The sequence below is a fragment of the Nicotiana tabacum genome, chromosome 11, assembly GCF_000715075.1.
Source record: "Nicotiana tabacum cultivar K326 chromosome 11, ASM71507v2, whole genome shotgun sequence".
Lineage (NCBI taxonomy): Eukaryota > Viridiplantae > Streptophyta > Magnoliopsida > Solanales > Solanaceae > Nicotiana > Nicotiana tabacum.
The window spans coordinates 147,855,245-147,879,870 of NC_134090.1; the positions used below are offsets into that span (position 1 = coordinate 147,855,245).

At 37.9% G+C, this 24,626-nt stretch overlaps 2 protein-coding genes across 2 annotated transcripts; one reads left to right on the forward strand and one right to left on the reverse strand.

The window, feature by feature from the left end:
- The first annotated feature begins 6,303 nt into the window (after window positions 1-6,303).
- Window positions 6,304-6,639, forward strand: LOC142166046 (uncharacterized). The gene has a single exon (XM_075224457.1). It carries the CDS (start codon window positions 6,304-6,306, stop codon window positions 6,637-6,639), a length of 336 nt encoding a protein of 111 aa, XP_075080558.1.
- A 6,615-nt stretch (window positions 6,640-13,254) lies between these two features.
- Window positions 13,255-18,443, reverse strand: LOC142166047 (uncharacterized). The gene is made up of 11 exons (XM_075224458.1): window positions 18,327-18,443; window positions 16,867-17,475; window positions 16,524-16,646; window positions 16,168-16,477; window positions 15,636-15,664; window positions 15,107-15,411; window positions 14,802-14,944; window positions 14,603-14,681; window positions 13,737-14,488; window positions 13,549-13,616; window positions 13,255-13,431 (listed from the first exon to the last, which is right to left on the reverse strand). The coding sequence occupies exons 1-11, from the start codon at window positions 18,441-18,443 to the stop codon at window positions 13,255-13,257; spliced, it is 2,712 nt and encodes a 903-aa protein (XP_075080559.1).
- Window positions 18,444-24,626: the final 6,183 nt, after the last annotated feature.

The following is a 24,626-nucleotide window of genomic DNA, read 5'->3' on the forward strand; positions in this document are numbered from 1 at the left end:
CATAATTCGTTATTTTTCTTCTTCTTTTAGAGCTGAATTTTTCAAGTGTTGTATTTTACTTCGAAAATACTATTATTCTTTTTAAATTCACCATCTTTTGAATTTTACTGAACGTTGTTCTATTTCTTATAATCAATTTTTTTTTTTTGATTTGGATAGAGCATTGAAATAGTTTGTAGTTCACATAACTTTGGAATTGAAGATATATTTTTCCTTGCTGAAAGTGAGATTTTGAAAGTCATTTGGAATATCTAGAGTAGGTTTGAGATACAGTTGATGAGCCTTTTTATTTCACCTGGTAGCTGTTAATTTTGGAGATTAACCGGATTTAATGAAGCCATGGTTAGGATTTTTAAAGAAAAGTGAGAGAACAACAAATGAGAAACAATTTGTATATTGAAAAGTAGGCCAAAAATCATCCAAAATATTCTCTAAGCCCTATTTATAGAGTGGGCATATTATTACAAATAATACAAAATCAGATCAAATAAATAAAGAATAATGGGCCTGTGGCCTAACTATATAAACTATATGCAGCTCAAAATGTCCGGTTGTCATGTAACTCCAACACCCCCTCAAGTTGGAGGGTGCAACTTGCCAGATAAAGTGCGATGCTCCAACCCTGTCAAGGACTTAGCAAGAATATCATCCATTTGAGAAGAAGTAGGAACATGAGACAAAGAAATGTGCCCATCAGCTAACTTGGTACGAATGAAGTGCAATCCACTTCGATATGTTTAGTACGCTCATAAAATACAGGATTTTTGACTATGTACATTGCAGCCTGGCTGTCGCATAACAGAGGAACAAGGTAGAAAAAGAAACACCCAGATCAGCTAATAACCTGACAACCCAAGCCAATTCTGCAACCACCTTACTCATGGCTCTGTATTTAGCTTCAGCAGAGGATAAAGAAATAATAGGCTGCTTCTTAGACTTCCAACTAATGAAACTACCACCTAAATGTATGCAAAACCCAGTAACAGACCTCTTAAAGGCTGGGCATGCAGCCCAATCACTATCACAACTAGCTAACAAAGAAAAATCAGAGGAATTATTGAGAAACACCCCATGATCAAGAGTACCCTTCAAGTACCTTAAAACATGTAAGGCAAGTAGGCAACAGTCATGTGAGAAATTCTAGGGGCCTGTAAAAATTAACTTAGATGTTGGATAGTAAAACACAGGTTTGGCCTAGTATGAGTTAAGTAATTCAGCTTCCGACCAAGCTCCTATATTTGTCAGGTTGGCATCAAATCACTAAGATCAAAATGCAATTTATGTGAAGTGTCTAATGGACTAACAACCTCAAAAATATCAGAATAGTGGTATTCAGCAAGCAAATAAGTGATAAACTTCTTTTGATGCAAAACAACACCTGAACTGTGATAAAAACCCTCAATTCCCAAAAAGTAATTAAGGAGTCCCAAGTCTTCAATTCTGAATTGAGCATCCAAGAAAGACTTAAGAGCAGAAATTTCAGATAAATCATCCCCAGTTAGTATGATGTCATCCATATAAACAACAATGAAAATAGTAGAGTCTCATTTTTCTTAACAAACAATGAATAATCATTCAAGGAGTGAGTATATTCTCTAGAGCAAAGAACTTGTGATAACTTTGTATATCATTGTCTAGAGGCTTGTCTAAGCCCATAAAGAGATTTTTGAAGTTTGCATACCAAAGGGGCAGAATTGGAAGAGGTAGAAGGAGGAGAAATCCTAGGAGAAAGTTTCATATAGACCTCCTCATCTAAGTCACCATGCAAAAAGGCATTATTCACATCTTGTTGGAACAAAGGCTATGTCTTCTTTACTGCAACAACAATCAGACATCTCACAGTGTACATCTTGACAATAGGGGAGAAGGTTTTATTAAAATCAATCCCCTATACCTGAGTGTTGCCTTTAACCACCAATCTAGCATTGAATCCTTCCACACTACCATCAAATTTATATTTAATCTTGTAGACCCATTTACAACCTATGGAATTTACTAGCAGGGAGTTCCACAATTTTTCAAGTTTGGCTGGCTTCTAAAGCTTCAAACTCTTTGTCCATAACTTCTTGCCAGGAAGGGCTGCAACATCCTGAGTGTAGGAATGTGGTTCTACTAGATCATGTTGTGTAGCAGAAAAGGAGGAAGGAGTGGAGGAAGAAACAGAAGGAGGAAGTTTTACAACATAGTCTCTCAAATGAGATGGGATTTGGTGGGTTCTAGAACTCTTTCTAAGTGAAAGAGTAGGTTGAGTTGGAGGGGCTGACTGAGCAGGATCAGGAATAGGTATTGGAGGAGTTGAATGAGAAGGATCAGATGGAGAAGGAGTAGGTACATGTGAAACAGCTGGAATGATGACAGAAGGAGAAGAAGATGTAGTAGGAATAAAAGTAGGCAAATCAGAAGCAGCATCAGAAGAGAATAGAGGAATGGAAGAAGGTGGAGTAGAGGATACCAATTGATAAGGAAATACAGATTCATGGAAAATAACATCTCTGGAGAACAAAACTGATTTAATATGCAAATTGTATAGCTTATAACCCTTCTTAGTATAGGGGTACTCAATGAAAACACAAGGGAGAGCTGTTGGTTGAAACTTATCCTTATAGTATTTGGCGCAGTGGCATAAAATAGACACCCAAAAAGTTTCAAGTGGGAGTATGAAGGTGGACTGGCATATAAGACTTCAAATGGTATTTCGTTAGACAAAACTGAAGAGGGAAACCTATTTATAAGGTAGGTTGCTGTTAAAACACAATCACCCCAAAATTTGGTGGGAAGTTTGGATTGAAACAATAAAGCTCTTGAAGTTTCAAGGATATGCTTGTGTTTTCTCTCTACCACCCATTTTATTGTGGGTGTGAGGGTAGATGGTTTGATGAATGATCCCAATTTCATAGAAGAACTGAAGGGCTGAATTAGAAGAGCCAAGTTCAAAGGCATTGTCACTCCTAATGATTTTTATGGGAAGTTAAAATTGGATTTTAACCGTTGCTATAAAGACCTTAATTAAGCTGAAGGCATAGCTTTTGGAGTGCATCAGGTGTGTCCAGGTTTTCCTACTATAATCATCAATTATAGTCAAAAAAATATCTTGCCCCAGAATAGGATTGAGTGTGGTAAGGCCCCCAGATGTTAACATGTATAAGTTGAAACAAAGCAGTAGAGTGAGAAGAGCTATCTGGAAAGGACAATCTGGGTTGTCTGGCTAAAGGACAAATAGGACAAATGAAAAATTGCTTTGCTGATAAACTAGAGGAGATAGAAGGTATATTTTTCATTTGAAAGGATCATGACCCAGTCTATGATGCCAAAGAACATCATTTTTATTCATATGTTAATGATTATTACAAAGTGGTAATGAAACATGATTAAGAAAAGAATCCAGAACATCTATATTTGCATTCAATTGAGAATCATTTACTTTTGCTATGGTATTAAATCTAGAAACAAGTGAATCAGGAACAATAGGAGTAGATTGTTTAATACTTTCCATGACATTATGGGAAATAGATGCAGAATTATCAAAATTATCAGAAGTAAGGCGTGCAGGAGAAGCAACTTGGTTAAAGTAGAATTTGTATAGTCCATGGTCCATTCTACCAAGCTCCAGAAGCTTCTTTATAGAATGACCCTGTAGAAGTATACATGAATACGATGTGAATAAAATATAACATTTGAATTGAGGAATCGACTTACTTACTGAAATCAAATTGTAGTGAAAAGTAGGTATGTATAAAACATGATGAAGAGTTAGGGAAGGTAGCAGAGTAAGAGAACCAGTACAAGTGACCTTTACTTTGTAACCATTAGGCAAAAAGACAAGATAATGAATAGGAAGAGGAGTAATGTTGAAAATAAGGGTTTTATTTGAAGTCGTATAGTTAGTGGCTCCAGAATCTACTATCCATATCCTTCCAGCTACAATAGTAACATGAACACATTAGAATTACCATTCAAATACATAGGCAAGGAAGAGGAACTACCAACAAAATTTGCAGAACCCATAATGGCAGGTTGGGATGATGATTCATTGAGACTAAACTGCTGAAGCAGACTCATCAACTGAGTATATTGATCTTTAGTTAAACCAGGTACTAGTGAATCCTTATCATGTGAAGAAATATGATCAGGAATCCCAAAAGACTGCCCTTGAACATTAGCAACAGTACCAAATGTTTTACTCTTTGTGAACTTGAAATTCTTGGAAAAACCATGCAACTTATAGCGTTTTTCAATTGTATGACCAGGCTTCTTGCAGTACTTGCAAAACAGTGAAACCTTGTTGTGATCAGAATTGAATCTCTGACTAGGTTGATCAAATTTTAGTTTCTGTGGATATTGTTGCTGAGATGAGAATTGAGGAGGAAACTTGTTGGAATTTGCATGGAAAGAGGCTGACTCAGAATACGCTTGTGCATTTGGAAGGATTTGTCTTTGTTTTTCATCTTGGAGCAGTATATTGTAGACATTATCAAGAGATGGCAATGAGTGAATCATTAGGATATTGCTTCTAACTCCTACATAAATTTTATTTAGACCCATTAGAAATTGATGAACTTTATCTTCTTCCTTTTCTTTTCGGAGACCTTCTTTAGCAGCACAAGCACTAGCATGACTGTTGCGCATGATCTCCAGCTCATCCCAAGGTTTCTTAAGTTTATTAAAGTAGGAAGCAACATCTGGGGATCCCTAGTAAGTGGATCTCTCTTAATCTCAAAGACTTTGGTACCACTAACAGTCTCATATATATTATTTAATTGCTTCCAAATACTCTCAATTGTCTCTGAATGTTATACAATCTCAGCAATGTCCGGGGATAAGGAATTGGTTAACCATGATATAACCATATTGTTACATTTATCCCATTGCCTATACTGAGGAGAGGTCTCATCAGGCTTAGTGCATGAACCATCTATAAAATCTATTTTATTTTTAGCGGACAGAGAAACTATCATATTACGCTTCCAACCCCCAAAACCTGTCCCAGAGAAGGATACACTAACAAGAGATATGCCTGGGATATCGGAAGGAATGAGGGATAATGGACTAGTAAGTTCATGAACGTAAGGAGCAGTATTTGAACTAGAATCACCCATGATTTTCAGAAAGTTTCTAAAAAAATAATTTATAACAACATACAATCACCTAATCACAAAAAAGTCAATAGATGTAAAGAAATAAGGAACGAGTGTGCCAAACTTCTTCGCGACCCGAAGAAGTAAAAAGGCCTTGAAGATTGTTCAGATCTGAAACTCTAGCTTAGAAGAAAACCTCCAAAAACTCCGATGAGTGGGTGAATCACAAGAATCTCGTAGAAATTGACGATGCTTTAAGCTAATCAAGCAGAAAAAACTAGAAGAACAAATAAAACCAGAAGAAAAACTCCAACTGCAAGACCAACGAAAAACAAATGAGAAAATCCAGTGATTAAGAAACCAAAAGAGACTAAATCGACGAGGGGCAACACCGCTGAGTGTAGAAGATGAAGGATCAATGATTTACCGGCTCTGATACCATGTTAAATTCTGAGATTAATCGGATTTGATGAAGCCATAGTTAGGGTTTTTAGAGAGAAGTGAGAGCACAACGAATGAGAGAGAATTTGTGTATTGAAATTAGGCCAAAAATCATCCAGAATGCTCTTTAAGCCCTATTTATAGAGTGGGCCTATTATTACAAAGAATACAAAATCGGATCAAATCAATAAAGAATAATGGGTTGTGGCCCAACTAGCTAAACTATCTCCAGCCAAAAATTTATGTAACTCCAACAGTACCTATTGGAAGTAGTTTTTTGCTTCAAAATTGTAGAATTAGTCTTTAACCAGCAAGTGTTAAAAGTTTGGCTCGAGCGGGCAACTAATTAGAATTTAGAGAAAACTATAGAAATAACCACAAATTGACACTACTTACCAACAATTAGTCATTATGTCTTGCTACTAAAAATAGTCAAAACATTACTGATAATATACAACATTTAAAAAACCTAGGCAAAAAATATATTTTTTTAATTGGTATGGTTGGAATTCATTATAACACAAAGATGATGCAATATACAAAAATTGAGGAGATTGGAGACGATTTGGACTGGTTTGGATTCAAAATTCATTAGCAATGATATGCAACATTCAAAAAATTAGGAGAATTTTTTAATAGGTATGGTTGAAATTCGTTGAGAATATATAGATGCGGAAATATGCAAAATTTGAGTAGAGGTGATTTGGACTGATTTGGAGTCAAAATTCATATTTAAATCGAGTTTAGAAATTTCTTTGCGATACATGTATCTCACACACAAGTATACATGGATATACATTTAAAGTTTTGGGAGAAGGCAATGGAGAGGAGAGCGAGAAGGAGTGTGTCTATTTTGGAGAACCAGTTTGAATTCATGCCAGGACGGTCAATTGCAGAAGCCATTCACCTAGTGAGGAGGTTGACGGAACATTATAGGGAGAGGAAGAATGATTTGCATATGATATTTATTGACTTAGAAAAAACCCACGATAAAGTCCCTAGGAAGGTTTTATGGAGATGTCTGGAGATTAGCGGTGTTCCGGTAGCGTACATTAGGGTGATTAAGGATATATATGATGGATCTAAGACTCGAGTGAGGACTGTGGGAGGTGACTTGGATTAATTCCCAGTAGTGATGGGGTAGTATCAAGGATCAACTCTTAACACATTTTTATTTTCCCTGGCGATGGATGTGTTGATGCGACACATTCAAGTAGATGTATCATGGTATATGTTATTTGCAGATGACATAGTGCTAATTGACGAGATGCATTGTGGGGTTAATGCTAGACTAGAGATGTGGAGATAGGCCGTAGAGTCTAAATGTTTCAAGTTGAGTAGGAAGAAGACAAAATATTTGGAGTGTAAGTTTATTGTTGGGGCACATAAAGAAGAAGTGGACGTGAAGATTGATACACAAGTTATCCCTAGGAGAGATAGTTTTAAATATCTTGGGTCTATGATACAGGGTACCAGGGAGATCGACGAGGATGCCGCACATCGTATTAGAGTGAAATGGATGAAATGGAGGTTTGCTTTTGGTATTTTGTGTGACAAGAATGTGCCACTTAGACTTAAGGGTAATATCTATAAAGCGGTAGTTAGACCGACCATTTTGTATAGAGTCGAGTGTTGGCCAGTCAAGAAATCTCATATCGAGAAGTTAAAAGTAACTGAAATAAGGATGTTGAAATAGATGTATGGGCATAATAGGAAAGATAAGATTAGAAATAAATATGTTAAGGATAAGGTGGGCGTGGCTCCCATAGAAAATAAGTTGTGGGAACGAGGCTGAGATGGTTCAGATATGTGAAGAGCAGAGACCCTGATGCCCCAGTTATCTGGTGTGAGAGGTTAACCATGGCGGGTCAGAGGAGGAGTATAGGGAGGCCTAAGAAGTATTAGGGTGAGGGGATTAAGCAGGACATGAATCTACTTCAGCTTACCGAGGACATGACCCTCGATAGGAGGGCGTGGAGGTCGAGGATTTGGGGTGTGGATTGACAGACGGTCTAGAGTTTCCTCTAGTTTTTTAGTGGTATTAGTACTAGTCTTGTATTTTTCTATTCCTAGCCCCTTGCTATTACACGGCGTGTCATTATTTCCAGTAGGATTGGTTCTATTTTTATATTTTTATATTCTTAGATCTTTATTATTGCACATTGCGCTATTTGCTTCCGTGTCTTATTACCTTGTTGTTTCTACTATCTGTTTATTGCTTTATTTTCGCTTATCTTGAGCCGATGGTCTTTCGGAAAGAGCGTCTCTATCATCATAAGCTAGGGATAAGGTCTGCGTATACTTTACTCTCCCCAGATCCTACTTGTAGGATTTCACTATGTTTGTTATTGTTGTTGTTACACATTTAATACTTATGGGATGTCAGCCAAATAATACAGTGGTAATAAACAAGAGGATACGCATCTCATCTTATTCCATATTCATCTTCTACTTCAAATTTTCAATTAAAATCACATCAAAATTTCATCTAATCATCCCAAAATTAAAATTCAAACTTTTATGATGTACTCAATCTATTGCAACAACATTCATTTGAAATAAATTTCAATTTTAAAAATCTAAATTTTTGAATTCAAGCTCAAGCAAGCTTCAATGGCTTCCAGTGGAGTTTCAGCTCATCTTCTTTACTCTTTTAAATTATTTTTCTAAGCAACTGTATCAAATACGGACATTTATTTTAAAACTAATATTATTTACTGTTAGCGTCTCATGTGTAGTATCTCTTTGGCTAATTGATAGAAACTAAGGGTCCACCAAACTATATAGAGAACCAGGTTCTCTATTAGTTCCCACATAACACACGCACACATCAGTAAGTAAATGACACAATGGAGTTTTACGTGGAAAACTTCCATCTCACGGGAATAAAAACCACGACCTACACTCGTAGGATTTCAACTTTACTACTGAGCAAATTTTAGATTACAAACTATTGTAACCTAGTAATTAAACTCTTAATCCCTTACTAACTTGTAATAGCCCTATTACAAGCCCCTTTGCAATAACTTTATTACAAAGCTTACAACTCGGCTAACTCTAGCCAAGACACAAATACAAGGTTTATGGTTTTATAAACGGTTTCCTACACAATGCTTCTTAACTAAACTAAGTAGGAATTGCAAGTAAATCACTTTATCAAATGTGCAACACAACTAAGGACATGTAATGACTCAATGCAGGAAACTAGTCCTTTGTTATGTTGTTCTTTTTTCTTGAAGCCATGAGAGTCACTTGCAAGATTGACACACTTTAGAGAAAGCTTGATCAATTATGGAATATGCAAGTGACTTATTTTTGCTTTGCTTCATGTTAATATTACCCAAGTAATGTCACTTGGATGATGCAAGCATATTTGGTACAAAGGCATTTCCCATAAAGTGACTACTGCACTGTTTGCCTTGTTGTGTGCGTGTAGAGGAACAGTTGCAGCAGCTTTACAACTATGGGGAGTTGACTTAGTACAGTCAGCAAGGGAACTGATATCCATCTGTTCCTTCTATCGTTTCTTTGACCCTGAATTGTTGAGACATGTCCCCGATTTGAGACTTGTTGTTCTTGAGCACCTAAGGATGTAAAACAGGTTCCCCATATGATTCTTAAAGTTTGTTAGATCATTAAAACATAGCAGGCCACATAACCTATCAATTTCCCCCTTTTTGATGATGAAAAACTTGTAATTGAAACTCCCCTGAGAACCAGAGTGTCATGCATATTTCTTGTATTCCCCTTGAACTTGTTCCCTCTATTGTTCCCCCTCAATTCATTTCCCCCCTTTTGGCATCATAAAAAGATTAAACACAAGCAATAAGCAAAAAGAAGTCTAGCCTGGTTAACTCATGCCATATGTGTGCACACAAATATGACTAAAAAGAGTGTAAGAGCAAGTATGCATAGCAAAAGGACGAGATATTCATTAATTTTTAAAATAAGCAGGAAGCAGTACCAGTTGTTACATAATCATCCACAAATTAAAATAGCAAAAAAAGTACCAGTCACTAAACACATTCAAACAAAAAGGATTAACACATAGGACCGACAACTTGAACTTGACACTAGGAAGGGAATGATTTTAGGGAGCACTGGAAGGGGGAGGCACATATGAAGAGGCAAGGGTTCTAAGGAGGATGTCCATTTGAGCATTTACTGACATCTGCTCGTTAAGCAGCCTCTCTTTCAGGTCTTCGACCTGTTTCCTCAGATCAACATTTTCCTTCGTCAGCCAGGCAACCTCTGTGCCTTGTGAACTACTGGAACTAGGTGCCTGACTGAGCTGACCTTTGAGAATGGCATTCCTTGCCTTCAGTTTCCTTATCTATTCAGTGGTAATATTTTGAGCGTTGATGAGTTGAGAGATAGTGGAAGTGCTGCCAGCCCCTCCCTTTTTATCGATATACTCACACTCTTCTAAGGTGGTCTTGGAGATGGTTTGCTTGCGAGTACCCACTATAGCCTTTCCCAAGGGGACCTTGAAGTAGTTAAATACTTTGGTGAGTAGGAAACCATACGGAAACCCATGATTATCATCCTTAAAATCCGCCACTTTCTTCATATGCTCTATCATTAGGCCAGACAAGTTTATAGTGGAGTGGGCATCTAGTGCTTCCATGAGAAGCATGTCTGCTCGTGACGTAATGGAATGTCTTTCTACACTTGGGAGCAGAACCTTGTTAACCATCTCAAACAACAATTGGTACACTGGAAGGAGGTCCTTCTTGTGTACCTGCTCCCCATATTGTACTGCATTATCCTTCAAAATGGCATTTCTGAAGTTTGAAGAACAATTCCCTTTAATGGAGGATATGCCACCAGTAGGCACTCCCAAGATGGTTCCCGACACTCTCATCCATCACAAAGTCAACCCCATTCACCTTCATGCAGGTGTTGTCATCATCCACTATGAAAATATCAGCATAGAAGTTGTGCACTTCTGCCTCATACACCTTAGGATTCTCTACCATGAACAAATGTGTCCACTGTTGAGATTTACAAATCTTCACTAGTTGGCGCATACTAGGCATGTCCAGAATATTAGGGGCAAATGTTCTTCCCACAACACCTTTTGATTTCTTAAGTTTTCTCTTCTTGCATCCTTGTCTACACGCAGCTTGGCCCTTTTGGAGGAACCGGGTTCCTCACCAGCTTTTCTTATCGCTGATCTCCTCACACTTTTCCCTTTGTCTGCAAATTTCTCAGACACCTTCTCATCAGACTCCTCAGCCACTCTCTCACTAGACTCTTCAGCTACCTTCTAACCAGACTTTTCAGCCTCAACGTTGCTAAACTCCATCACACTCTCAGATGACTCCTTCCAGGATTTTGGAACTGTAGGTTTCTTGGAGGACTTACGAACTAAGGAACTAGGTTCCTCATTCACCTCATCATCAATGTCCACAACAAGTGCTGGATGCACTACCTTCTTATTCACAAACTTTCCATCCTTCACCAATCTCCTCTTCTTCTTTTCTTCTTTGTTTTGCCTAAGAATAGATTCAAAAACTTCCTTCTTTTGTAGCCTAGTAGTAGGCCTCTTAGGAGTGGATTCCTTAGGAGTTTCCTTTCTACTCCTAACACTAATGAAGCTTGTAAGAGCCATATTATCATAGTCTTCTTTACTATCCTCATTCTCATCCTTAGATAGAGATCTCATTTCAGGAACAACAATTGTCAATGGCTCAGCATAGAAATGAGGAGAGAGAGCAGGATTAGTACTGACTTGGGGTTCTTGTGGAGAACAGGGGGTTTCATCCCAAGTAGAAGCAGAGGGCTCCTCTTGGGTGGAGGGATCAGGTCCCTCATGTGGTTCCCCAGTAGTACTTTCTGGTGCCAAATTTTTGATAGGCACCAGTTCCCTACCCTCTTCCTGTAGACTATCATCTTCCCCTTGAGACTCATGGGTTTCAGACACACCTTTATAACCACCCACCAAACTTCCCCCAATAGCTATTGACAACATATTTTCTATGGTTTCTTGTTCTTGTAACCCCAAAGTAAACTCAGAAGGCATAAGAAGAGTATTACCTATAGAATCAACGACATTCAAATCGAGTTCTGGTGTAGTAATTCACTAATTCATTACTATTATGAATCACACCCTGTTGCGCTTCAAGATTCTCTTCTACTCGCAGATTGGAGACTTCTGCATTTTCTTCTCCTTCTACTATTTCTCCCTCAACTAATTTTCTGGCGAGGCAGAAGGGGAGGTCGTAGCTACAAACCTCTTGGGGTTCAAAGTCTTGCGACTCCGATGAGAACCAGAACTTGACTGGGTTGGAGAAGAGACAATAGGTGGTTGGGAATCTTGCTAAGGGTTTGGACTGGGTGGCACAAGAAACTTTGACTTTGTCACCGATGCTTCAATAGATGAAGCCACAGTGGGGACGAGACTTAGGATATTTGTGGCTTCGATATTTTCAGACATGGTGGAGTGTAGTGAAGGTTTAACGAGGAAGAGAGTGTTTGGTTGTTTGAGAGAAAAAGGAAAATTTTGGCTTTTGATGTGAACAATTATGAGAGTGACATCGTTTGGATTAATTTAAAGGGGGTGAGGGAACGATTGGGAATGTGTATTGAGTTTCTAGGTACGCGGGTTGTTTCATAACGGATAGGATGCTTGGGTTCCAAAAAAAAATGAAAACTGACATTTTAATGACGTGGCACCCTTTTTAGCCGTTTAAAAAAAATTGTGCATGAGAGTACTAGAGGGACTACTAACCCGTGTTAAGGGAACCAGGTTCCCTGACAGATTTTTTAGATAAGAGCCGCATCCTTTTGCCAAAGTCCAATACTATTAGCTTATTGTTTGCCCTGTAATCGCCATGTGTGTCTACATGTAACAGTATAGAAATGAGTTAGACCTCGCCAAAAAACACTTTTAGCTATTTTACCTGTTTATTTCTTTCATAACCAATCGTTGAGGGACCAGGTCCTCAACTTGATTTGATCAACCTCAGTGCCAAATGATTCTTTTCAAAAGGCTCTCTGCTCAGTGCTTTGGTGAAGATATCTGCAATTTGATCTTCTGTACTGCAAAATTTCATGCAAATAAGCCCTTTTTCAATATTATCTCTAAGGAAGTGGTGTCGTACATCAATGTGCTTTGTTCTCTTATGTTGAACGGGATTCTTGGCCATGTTGAGAGCGCTGGTGTTGTCATACAGTAATGGCACACAATCAAAGAAGACACCAAAATCTTCTAGCTGCTGCTTGATCCACAACAGTTGAGCACAGCAAGAGGTAGCTGCCACATACTTATCTTTTGCAATTGAAAGAGCCACAGAGTTTTGTTTTCTTGTACCTCATGAGACTCGACACGATCTTCGAAAGTGTGTCATGCCAGAAGTGCTTTTCCTATCTACCAGATAACCAGCATAATCAACATCAACATATCCAATCAAGTCAAAATTGTTTCCTGAGGGATAGTAGAGAACCAGGTCTTGTGTCCCTTTGAGATACCTCAAGATTCTCTTGGCCGCCTTCAGATGAGACACCTTTGGATTAGATTGAAACCTGGCACACAATCCCACACTAAAAATGATATCTGGTCTACTTGTTGTGAGATATAAGAGTGACCCATTGATAGCTCTATACATGGTCTCATTCATAGGAGAACTAGGTTCATCCATGTCGAGACGAGTGGCAGTGGCAATAGGGGTATCAATGACCTTTGAATTTTCCATCTCAAATCTCTTTAGAAGCTCTTTGATGTACTTATGTTGACTTATGTGCCCCTTTGAGTTTGCTTAACTTGCAGACCTAAGAAGAAATTTAATTCTCCCATCATGCTCATCTCAAACTCGCTTCCCATGAGCTTTGAAAATTCTTCACAAAGAGAGTCATTTGTTGCACCAAAGATGATGTCGTCAACATAGACTTGCACAATGAGCAGGTTCCTCCCCTGTTTCTTTAGAAATAAGGTGTTGTCAATTTTTCCTCTTATAAAGCCATTTTCTAGGGGAAATTTGGACAACATTTCATACCATGCGCGAGGAGCTTACTTCAGCCCATACAAAACCTTTTCAAGTTTAAAGACATGTTCAGGATGCTCATGGCATTCGAAGCCAGGAGGTTGTTTGACAAAAACTTCTTATTTTAGAAAACCATTCAGAAATGCACTTTTGACATCCATTTGAAACAGTTTGAATTCCATATGAGATGCAAATGCAATAAGGATTCTGATGGTGTCCATTCGAGAAACTAAACCAAAGGTTTTATCATAGTCAATCCCTTCTTCTTGATTGTATCCTTGAACTACTAGCCTTATCTTGTTCCTTGTCGTGTTTCCAAACTCATCCAGTTTGTTTCTAAATATCCACCTGGTTCCTATAACAGTTCTGTCAGCAGGTCGAGGAACCAGGTGCCATACATTATTCCTCTTGAATTGATGGAGTTTATCTTGCATGGCAGTGATCCAGTCAGCATCTTTCAATGCTGAGAAGGAAAGTGAGTTTCTTGACTTTGATCTAGTTTGAGTCCCTGAGTCAAGAGGAGTGATCACATTCTGAAGAGGATGTGAGCTCTTATGCTTCCAGTTGGACACCCGAATCTCATTATGAGAGGATCTAGGTTCTTCTGGATATGATTCATGAGTCCTGCTTATCACCTCAGCATCTAGGGTTCCTTGCACAACATCCACAACTCTATTCTCTGCTTCAGTTATTGTGATTGAGGAACCAGGTTCCTCCACATCAGCTGAAGATTTACCTGTGCCATTTTCATTTGATTCCTTGACCTGAATCATTATGTCAGCCTTTCCATTTGCCATATCAATGACTTCACCAGGGACATTTGATAGCTCTCCATCTTGATCAGCCTTATCATGTGCAGCTCTTCCAAAAAGGTGGTATGATTCGTCAAAGATCACATGTATGCTTTCTTCAATATATTGAGTTCTTCTGTTATACACCTTGTAAGCTTTGCTTTGTGATGAATATCTAAGTAATATTCCTTCATCACTTTTGGAATCAAATTTTCCAATAGCTTACTTACCATTATTGAGGACAAAAAATCTACAACTAAATGTCTTTAAGTGTGTTATCTTAGGCTTTCTCCCGTTCAGTAGTTCATACAGAGTTTTGTTCAAGAGGGACCTGATCATGCACCTATTCACCAAGTAGCATGCAATATTGATTGCCTCTGCCCAGAAACCTTTTGCAACATCACTGTCAATCAGCATTGTCCTATCCATGTCTTCAAGAGTCCTATTTTTCCTTTCCACAATACCATTTTGTTGAGGTGCTTTTGGAGATGAAAAATTATGACTTGCACCATTTTCAGCATAAAACTCGTCGAACTTTGCATTGTCAAATTCTGTGCCATGATCAGATCTTATATTCACAATAATATGGCTCATTTTTACTTGGATCTTCTTCACAAAAGCAACAAACACTAGAAAAGTCTCATCTTTGGTTCTGAGGAACAAGGTCCATGTAAATCTGGAGTAGTCATCCACTATGATGAAAATATACTTTTTTCCTCCTCTATTTGGCACTCTCATAGGTCCACATAGATCCATATGGAGGAGATCAAGTGGCCTTGAGGTGCTTACTTCCTTTTTGGGTTTGAAGGAGGACCTGATCTGCTTTCCTTTTACACATGCATCACACACCTTGTGATCTTTGAAGCTTGACTTAGGCAGTCCACGAACCAGGTCCTTCTTGACCAATTTGTTCAGCAAAGTAAAACTTGCATGGCCCAACCTTCTATGCCACGGTTCAACATCATCATCCACAACACTCAGACATGTGAGATCCCCATTATGTAGGGACTCAAAATCAGCGACATAGATGTTTTTGTATCTTTTTGCCATCAGGATCACTTCACTAGTCACAAGGTTTGTGACTGTGCAGATTTTTGACACAAATTCCACCTTTGTTGCCTTTGTTGTAAATTTGATAAATATTTAGTAGGCTTTACTTCAAGCCATTCACATAGTACATATTCTCGATTGACTGAGTGAGAGACTTCCCAATTTTTCCTACTCCCAGAATGTATCCTTTTTTGCCATTGCCAAAGGACACACTCCCTCCTTACAGGTATTTGAGTGAAAGGAAATCATTAGTGCTTCCATTCATATTCTTTGAGCAACCACTATCCATATACCATCTTTGGCTGCTTCCCTTCACTGGTCCCTGCACAAGAGAATCAAGGATTAAACTTAGGAACCCAAACAAGTTTGGGTCCCTTGTAATGAGGAAAAGGGTGAATCAAAGTTTTTTTGTCCAAGAGGCATCACATAATTTTTATATGAGGGACCAGGTTCTTTAGAAATAGTTATTTTTTCAGCAAAAACTTTGTTTTTTTTTGTTGGACTGAAATCTGGCTTTACATGTTTCTTTAAAATGCCCAGTGTTGCCACAGTGAGCGTAGAGCTAGTTATCAAGGACAGTAACATACTTGCTATGTGGGTTGTAAGGAGTTTTTTCACTTTGGAACCCGATTCCCTGCCTGTTCCCCCCATGATTCTTATACATAGCAGTGATTGCATCAGAGGACTAGGTCCATTTAAGAGATTTTTCTAAGTCATCCTTCGATTTGCCTAGATCTTCCTGAAATTGTCTGTTTCTCTCAAATTCAGCACACAGACTAGATTTCACTGATTTTAACTCATTTTTAAGCCTAAGGTGTGCCTCACTTGTAACTTCTTTTCCCTTTTGAGTGGTCTCATGCCTACTTTTCCTTTTTAGTTCTTTAATTGTTTCCTTTAAGTTTACAACTACGACTAGTAAGTCATCTGTCTCATGCTCTATGTTTGTAATTCTCTTATCTAAGGTATCTTTTTCCTTTTTTAAACTCTCAATAGTCTTTTTTAGATTAACCACAACAACCACTGGATCATCTCTCTCATTTTCTATTTCTCTTAGTTCCACAGTTAGAGCATTCTTATCGTTAATGAGATTGTGATATGCATCAAATAGAACATTACGCAAAGATATAAGCTTCTTCTGAGAATAAGACTTCAAAATTTCTTTGAACATCTAGAAAGTTTACTTCATTATCATCGTCATCTTCCTCATCCTCATCTGCTTCTACCATTAGGGCAAAAATGGAGCTATCACCTTGCTCATCAACTTCTGCAGATTCGTTGGAAGAGCCTCCCCATGCAGCAAGAGCCTATTTTACAACATTATTAGCGACATCTTTTCTCTTGAATTCTTTTGTCACGAACCAGGTTCCTCTTGGCTACTTTATCTATATTGTGTTTGTACTGGTCTTGCTTGTGGAGAGGGAAATCCTTGATGAAATGTCATGGCTTCTTGCACTTATGACATAAGTCATAGCCTCTTGGCTTGCTAGGGCTACCCCTTTTTGGAATACCTCCATTTTTGAGAACCCTCTTCTGAAATTGTTTTGTTAGATAGGCTATATCAGCATCCTCACCACTTGAGTCGTTGTTATCTGTCTTGAGGACCATGTTTTTCTCCTTTTTGGGATCTCTTCTCTCATGATCCTTCTTCTTCTTCATCTCACAAGTCTTCAGATTGCGAATAAGTTCATCAATGGTCAAATTTTGCAGATCCTTTGCCTCCGTGATAGCATTAACTTTGCTTTCCCAGGAACCAGGTAATACATTGAGTATTTTCCTAACAAGTTTGTTCCTTGGAATAATCTCTCCCAGAGAATGAAGCTCATTGATGATAGAGGTGAAGCGAGTGTGCATGTCTTGAATGGACTCATCATCCTTCATCCTCAAGAGTTCATACTCGGTGGTTAGCATATCAATCTTCGATTGCTTGACTTGAGTTGTCCCTTCGTGTGCTGCTTGGAGAGCTTCCCAGATTTCTTTGGTAGATTGACAGGCAGAAATCCTGTTGTATTCGTCTGGTCCAATGCCACAAATGAGGATCTTATTTGCTCGTAAATTCTTCTCTATAGACTTGCAGTCAATATCATTGTATTCCTTTCTTGTTTTGGGAATTGTCACTACTAATTCACCAATGGTCTGTATAGGAACAAAAGGACCATCACAGATAACATCCTAGAGCTTTGAATCTTCAACCATGATGAAGTAATGCATCCTTATTTTTCACCATCTGTAGTATTGTCCATTAAACCTTGGTGGTATGTACGTAGACTGTCCTTCTTCAAATTTTGGTAGAGCAGCCATGAGGATCATTTGTAGGTGTTAGCCTGATAGAAAGAACCCGCTCTGATACCAATTGATACAAACTAGGGGTCTACCAAACTATATAGAGAACCGTGTTCTCTATTAGTTTCCCATAGACTACACACACACATAGCAGTAAGTAAATGACACAATGTAGTTTTACGTGAAAAACTCCCAGCTCACAGGATTAAAAATCACGACCTACACTCATAGGATTTCAACTTCACTACTGAGCAAACTTTAGATTACAAACTATTATAACCTAGGAATTAAACTCTTAATCCCCCACTAACTTGTAATAGCCCTATTACAAGCCCCTTTGCAATAACTCTATTACAAAGCTTATAACTCGACTAACTCTAGCCAAGACACAAATACAAGGTTTATGATTTTACAAACGGTTTCCTACACAATGCGTCTTAACTAAGCTAAGTAGGAATTACAAGTAAATCACTTTATCAAAGGTGCAACACAACCAAGGACATGTAATGACTCAATAGAGGAAATTGGTCCTTTGTTATGTTGTCCTTGAAGCATTGAGAGTCACTTGCAAGATTGACACACTTTAGAGAAAGCTTGATCAATTTTGGAATGTGCAAGTGACTTATTTTTGCTTTGCTTCAGGTTAATATTACCCAAGTGATGTCACTTGGATGATGCAATCATATTGGGTACAAAGACATTACCCATAATGTGACTGCTGCACTATTTGCCTTGTTGTGTGCGTGCAGAGGAATAGTTGCAGCAGCTTTACAGCTGTGGGGAGTTGACTTAGTACAGTCAACAAGGGAACTGATATCCATCTGTTCCCTCTATTATTTCTTTGACTCTGAATTGTTGAGACATGCCCCCGACTTGAGACTTGTTGTTCTTGAGCACCTGAAGATGTAAAGAAGGTTCCCCATCTGGTTCTTAAAGTTTGTAAAGAAGGTCACATAACCTATCACTAAATAAAGCATTAAGAAATTAATTTCTGAAACAAAAATATAGCACATTCAACTGATTATAGGAACCACTGGTTGCTCAAGTGAAAGGCCATGCATGTAGCCCTAGTTGTCAGGCCAAGTTGTTAGCTCCATATCAAAGTTGTGTTAGAAGAGCTTTAATTTGACACTTACATCCACTATATTATCATGACACGTAGTTTATGTGAATCTTAAGAAATTTTATAATTGACTCTATGTGAGGGCGAAAGAAGAAAGAGGGAAAGGTAGACTCTATAGAGGAAGAAACATACGGATAGACAATTGGGCTGATATTTGTAGCATATAGTTAATATTGATAATATTTTATGAATTAATTAATATTAGTGGCATTTTTGCTCTGAAATGTCAAACTGGATAATTTCTTTAGAATTTATAGGGAGATGATTGGAAGCAACAGAGAAGAATAGCAGCTAAGCTCACTCTAAAATAAATATATTTAACAAATTGGGATGAGCTTGATTTTGGTACTATAATAAATAAATGGATATTGGTCTAACTCAACACTAAAATCTAACTATTGAGTTGGGGATTTTAAGACCATATAAAGAGACTGTTCCATCCATAAATGTTGTGTAGGTTTGGCTAAGGAATCTGCAACTTACTTAAATTATCATTTAAACAGAGATTTCAAACGATTTTAATATGTCCCTCTAGATACTAATTCCTAAAGGAATGACTGTATAGAGTAAAATTGGTTGATAACAGGTGGCCAAATGGTAAGATGACACATGGAGCCAAAGATAGACAAAAGACAAGTTGGAAAACAACTAGTACTGAATGCAGTCTGTGTGACCGATACCAGATGGATTCTGACGGGAACGTAGTCAACATTAGAAGTTCAAAGACTTTCCATCAAATATCATTCAATGAGGGAATATTCACTAGCATTAAGTGAGCAGCCGTTACAGAGAATATTAGCATTCAAGGCATGCCATCACATACTCATCAATGGCCCTTTTATTATCATTTAAAGAGGAGTTTGATCCTAGTATCTTGTTTCACTAGGTAAAACTATAAATAGGGAATTTCACCAGCTATTGTAGGGACATGAAACATTATATGCAAAAAGGCTATATTTTACTATTTTGCTCTGAAATTAACAACTTTCTTTCACTTTATCGTTATTTCCATTTGTGCTTTTGGAGACGCTGAGTTCGGAGCCAGGCTTTTCATCTTCTTCAATTTCAATCGTTAAATCTCAAATTTAATCTTATCTCTTTATCATTATTGGATCAAATTAATTCGCTTGTCTATAAATCACATAAAAATTTAACTCTACTGATGCAATGCAACAAAATCTAATGAAAAATAGTCAATCTAGGAGTTGGAAACTCGAGGAAGGTGATAGCTATTTGAGGGATTAACGAGAAGATAACTCAATGAAGAAGAAATTAGAAAGAATAGAATTGTATTATCTTCAAAAGTAATCCTCAATTACATGTATATCAACTATATATGCTCAGCTGAAGATTCTAGAAGTAGTTATAACCTAACAACTTGTAACTAACTCCTAACTGACTGTAACTAACATAACTAACTATTGCCACATCAGCCTCCAACTCAGATTCACTGCTCGATCTCTTCTTCTGAATTGCTTGATTCTTCTTAACTTGTATCAACTTGTATCAATACCCTCCCCTAAAGGAAATCCTTGTCCTCAAGGATTGAAGGAGGAAAACCTTGTCTGCATCTCTTGAAGATACTCCCAAGTGGCATGATCACCATCAAGGCCTGCCCATTTGACCTTAGCTTAACACACAACTGTATTTACCATGTTTGACTAACCTCTTTTCTAGGATGGACTCTGGTTGAGGGTTGTAGGGACTAGACAAATGGAGTATAGGAGGGTGATTGATGATGTTAGACACTTCATGACACCTTTTTAATTAATAAACATAGAAAGTTGGGTGGATAAGGATATCAGCAGGCATGAGTAATTTGTAAGCTACTGAGCCAACCTTTGCTGCAATAGGATAAGGCCCATAATACTTAGCAGCCAGTTTGTTGAAAGGTCTTGTAGCCACTGAAATTTTTCTGTAGGGCTGCAGCTTCAAATAAACCCAATCTCCTACTTCAAACAATCTCTCAGACATGTATTGGTTAGCAATATTCTTCATCCTTTGTTGAGCTCTACACAAGTGGAACTTCAACAGTTGTATTACGACGTCTCTTGCTTCAAGAGATCTGTCAACCATCTCAACATCTGTATCTCCACTCAAATAAGGAAGATGTATGGAAGGTTTTTGACCATACAAAGCTGCATATGGGGTGCATTTAATAGTGGAGTGATAGGTAGTATTATACCACCACTCTGCTAGACGCAAATATTTTGACCAATCCTTAGGACTATCTGAGCAAAAACATCTCAAATAGGTTTCCAAGGTTCTGTTCAACACTTCTGATTGGCCATCTGTCTGTGGATGGTATGCTGTGGATCTTTGCAGTTGTACTCCTTGAAGTGAAAAGAGTTCCTGCCAGAAGGAACTTAAGAACACTGGATCTCTGTCACTGGTCATAGTAAGGGGCATACCATGTAGCTTGAAAACCTGGTCTAGAAAACATTGAGCCACAGTCTGAGCAGTGTAAGGATGCTGCAGACTTAAGAAATTCCCAGACTTAGTTAACCTATCTACTACTACCAGAATCACCTCCTTGTCATGTGACATTGGAAGGCCTTCAATGAAATCTAGGCAGATATCAGTCCAAACACCTGTAGGAATTGGTAATGGCTGTAATAGGCCTAGTGAAGCTGCAACATCATATTTATGTCTTGATAAACATCACACTTATTGATAAAATGTCTGACATATGTTATAAGAGATTTCCAATGGAACAAGGACTGTAGCCTCTTAATGGTAGCATCTATCCCAAAATGACCTCCCTGAGTAGTACTATGACAAAGTGTGATTATAGTCTTTCTCAGCTGCTGATCATTGCCTACAACTAACCTGCCCTTCAACCTAAGTTGGTTGTTACACCAAATATAGGATTTGTAAGATTGTGTTTGTAGTTTAGTTATTAACTCCTACAAAACTGGATCATCTCTCCATGAAGTTCTGATCCGTACATATAGTGAGTCATTAGGAGTGAGCAAGGAGATAACTAAATGCTCAGCAGCATGTTTTCTTGATAGTGCATCTGCAACCTTGTTCTTAGAACCTTTCTTATATTCAATAGTAAAGTCAAATGTCACCAGCTTAGAAATGCCAGCAACTTGGAAGTCAGTATGCACCTGTTGATCCAATAAATGCTTTAATGCTTTCTGATCTGTCTTAAAAATAAAATAATTGCCCAATAAGTAGTGAGACCACTTAGTAATAGCAAAGATAAGAGCAAGTAACTCTCTGTCATAAACTGATAGAATTTGATGTCTGGGAGCTAAGGATTTGTTTATGTAAGCAATAGGATGTCCTTGTTGCATCAACACAGCCCCAATGCCTTTACCACTAGCATCTGTCTCCACTGTAAAAAAGGCTTAGAATAATCTGGCATAGCTAACACAAGTGCAGATACCAAAGCCTGCTTCAAGTTGTTGAAAGTAGTAGTAGCTTCATCAGTCCACCCAAAGCTATCCGTCTTTAATAGATCATGAAGTTGTCTGCATATGGTTCCAAAGCCTTGAATAAACCTTCTATAATAGCCTGCAATACCTAAGAATCCCCTTAACTATTTGATATTCACAGATGTAGGCCATTCTTGTACAACAACAATTTTCCTTGGGTCTGTAGATACACCCTCAGCACTGATAAAATGCCCCAATTATTCAACCTTAGCCATTCCAAATGCACACTTTGACATCTTGGCATACAATTAATGCTGCTTCATCAATTCAAACACAACCTTTACATGATCCACATGAGCAGTCACACTCTTGCTATATATCAAAATATCATCGAAGAATACTAATACTGATTTTCTCAATAATGGTTTAAAGACAACATTCATTAAACTCTGAAATGAGGAGGGTGCATTGGTTAGCCCAAAGGCATTACCAAAAATTCATAATGTCCTTCATAAGTTCTGAATGCAGTCTTGTGAGTATCTCCTTCAGCCATTCTTAGCTGATGATAACCATCTCTAAGGTCTATTTTGGAAAAGATCTCATCACCACTTAGTTCATCAAGTAAGTCTTCAATAATGGAAATAGGAAATTTATCCTTGATAGTCATTTGATTCAAATCTCTATAGTCTACACAAAGTCTCCAACTACCATCTTTTTTTCCCACCAACACTACGGGGATGCAAAGGGGCTGGTGCTAGGTTGTATTACTCCTTGCTCCAACATTTCCTGCACTAGCTTTTCTATTATATCTTTCTTAATCCCGGGGTATCTGTAAGGCCTCTTATTGATAGGATTAGAAGCTTCTTTTAGAGGAATCCTATGATCATAAGAATCTCTATGAGGAGGTAAAGTAGTAGGTAACTCAAAGATACATGAATACTGCTTTATAAGTGCTCCTAAGTCTGGCAAGGTATCAGTACTTGGTATAGCTTGTATACTGTGGCAGTGAATGTTTTCATCCTCACTGGTTACTAAGGATATCATAAAGAATTGAGCCTCTACTCCTTCCTTTCTTAATAAACTCTTAGCCTTAGCAGATTTGAGTTGGTCATTTGCACCCTTAAGTACATGCATCTTTCCTAGATACATAAATTCAATGGTTCTCTTTCTGAAATCAAACAATATCCCCCCAAAGTATTCATCTATTCCACACCTAGCAAAATATCTACATTTCCCAATGGTAAGAGTAAGAAGTCAGATGAGAATGTTGTACCTTGTAGTAGCCATTGCAGGTCCTTACAAACTGAAGCAGTCTGGACTCTTCTGCCATCAGCTATACTCACAGACTATTTTTGAATAGAACAAGCTTTGTAGCCTGGCCTTGTAGCTACTTCCTCATCAATAAAATTATGAGTACTCCTAGTGTATATCAACACTTATAATGGCCTCTTTTCATGGTAACCTGTAACTCTAATAGTTTGATAACTTGCTACACCTGTAAATGCTTGTAATGATATAGCCATGAACTCATCTGATAGTTCTTGTATCAGACCTTCCTATTCATCTACTTCTATTCTTTCATCTTCTGTCACCTCTACCAAGTACAATTATTTGTTACCTCTGCATTTGTGGCCTGGTATATATTTATCATCACAGAAAAAACACAATCCCTTTGCTATCTTCTCATCCATTTCAGCTGCACTCAATCTTCTGCCAAGAGTCCTAGTGTTCTAGTTAAGAGTATGTTCAAAAGGCTTTTTGTTTGTGAAGTTTGGTAAGGGATTCTTTTGGTTATTGATGTTCTAAACGTCAATACCACACAAGAGGGGGGTGATATGTGTGGTACCCAATTTTTGCTCTAGAAGAACCTGGTTCTTCTAGGTGTTCTAACTACTACTGTTTGCGGGATAAAAAATATATAAACTAAAGAACACAGAGATTTTTACGTGGAAAACACCTGGCTCAAAAGGTAAAAAAATCACGACCTACTACTCAGTAGGATTTTTCCTAACACTTCACTAAATCACTGAGCCAAAATAGCATTTACAAAACTCTTTGTAAACCTAAGGATTACCTCTAATCCCGTTGTAGCAACCAACCTCTAACTGTTGCGACAACTTCAAGTTAACTCTAACTTGAATACTCAAAATACATATTACAATTGCTTCTAGATAAAGCTGAAAGGTACAATATGAAAACACCTACTACAATTGAACTAGAAATAAAGAAAGACACATAAAACTCTTTATGGAGCTGGTTCTTTAATCTGTTTCATGTAGCTTTAGGTTTGCACACTTGAATTACACACGAACTGCTTGCAAAAAGCCTTGCTATTTTGCCCCAATTCACGTTTAACTTCGTTTTTGTGCAGCACTGTAATGTGAGAACATCCTGCAATTTATAGAGTTAGTAGATGAAGAAATAACTAGAGTTCTGATGCAACTCTTTCTTGGTGGAAGAGTTCTAGTTGATTTCAACTTCGAACTCCTTCCCTATCT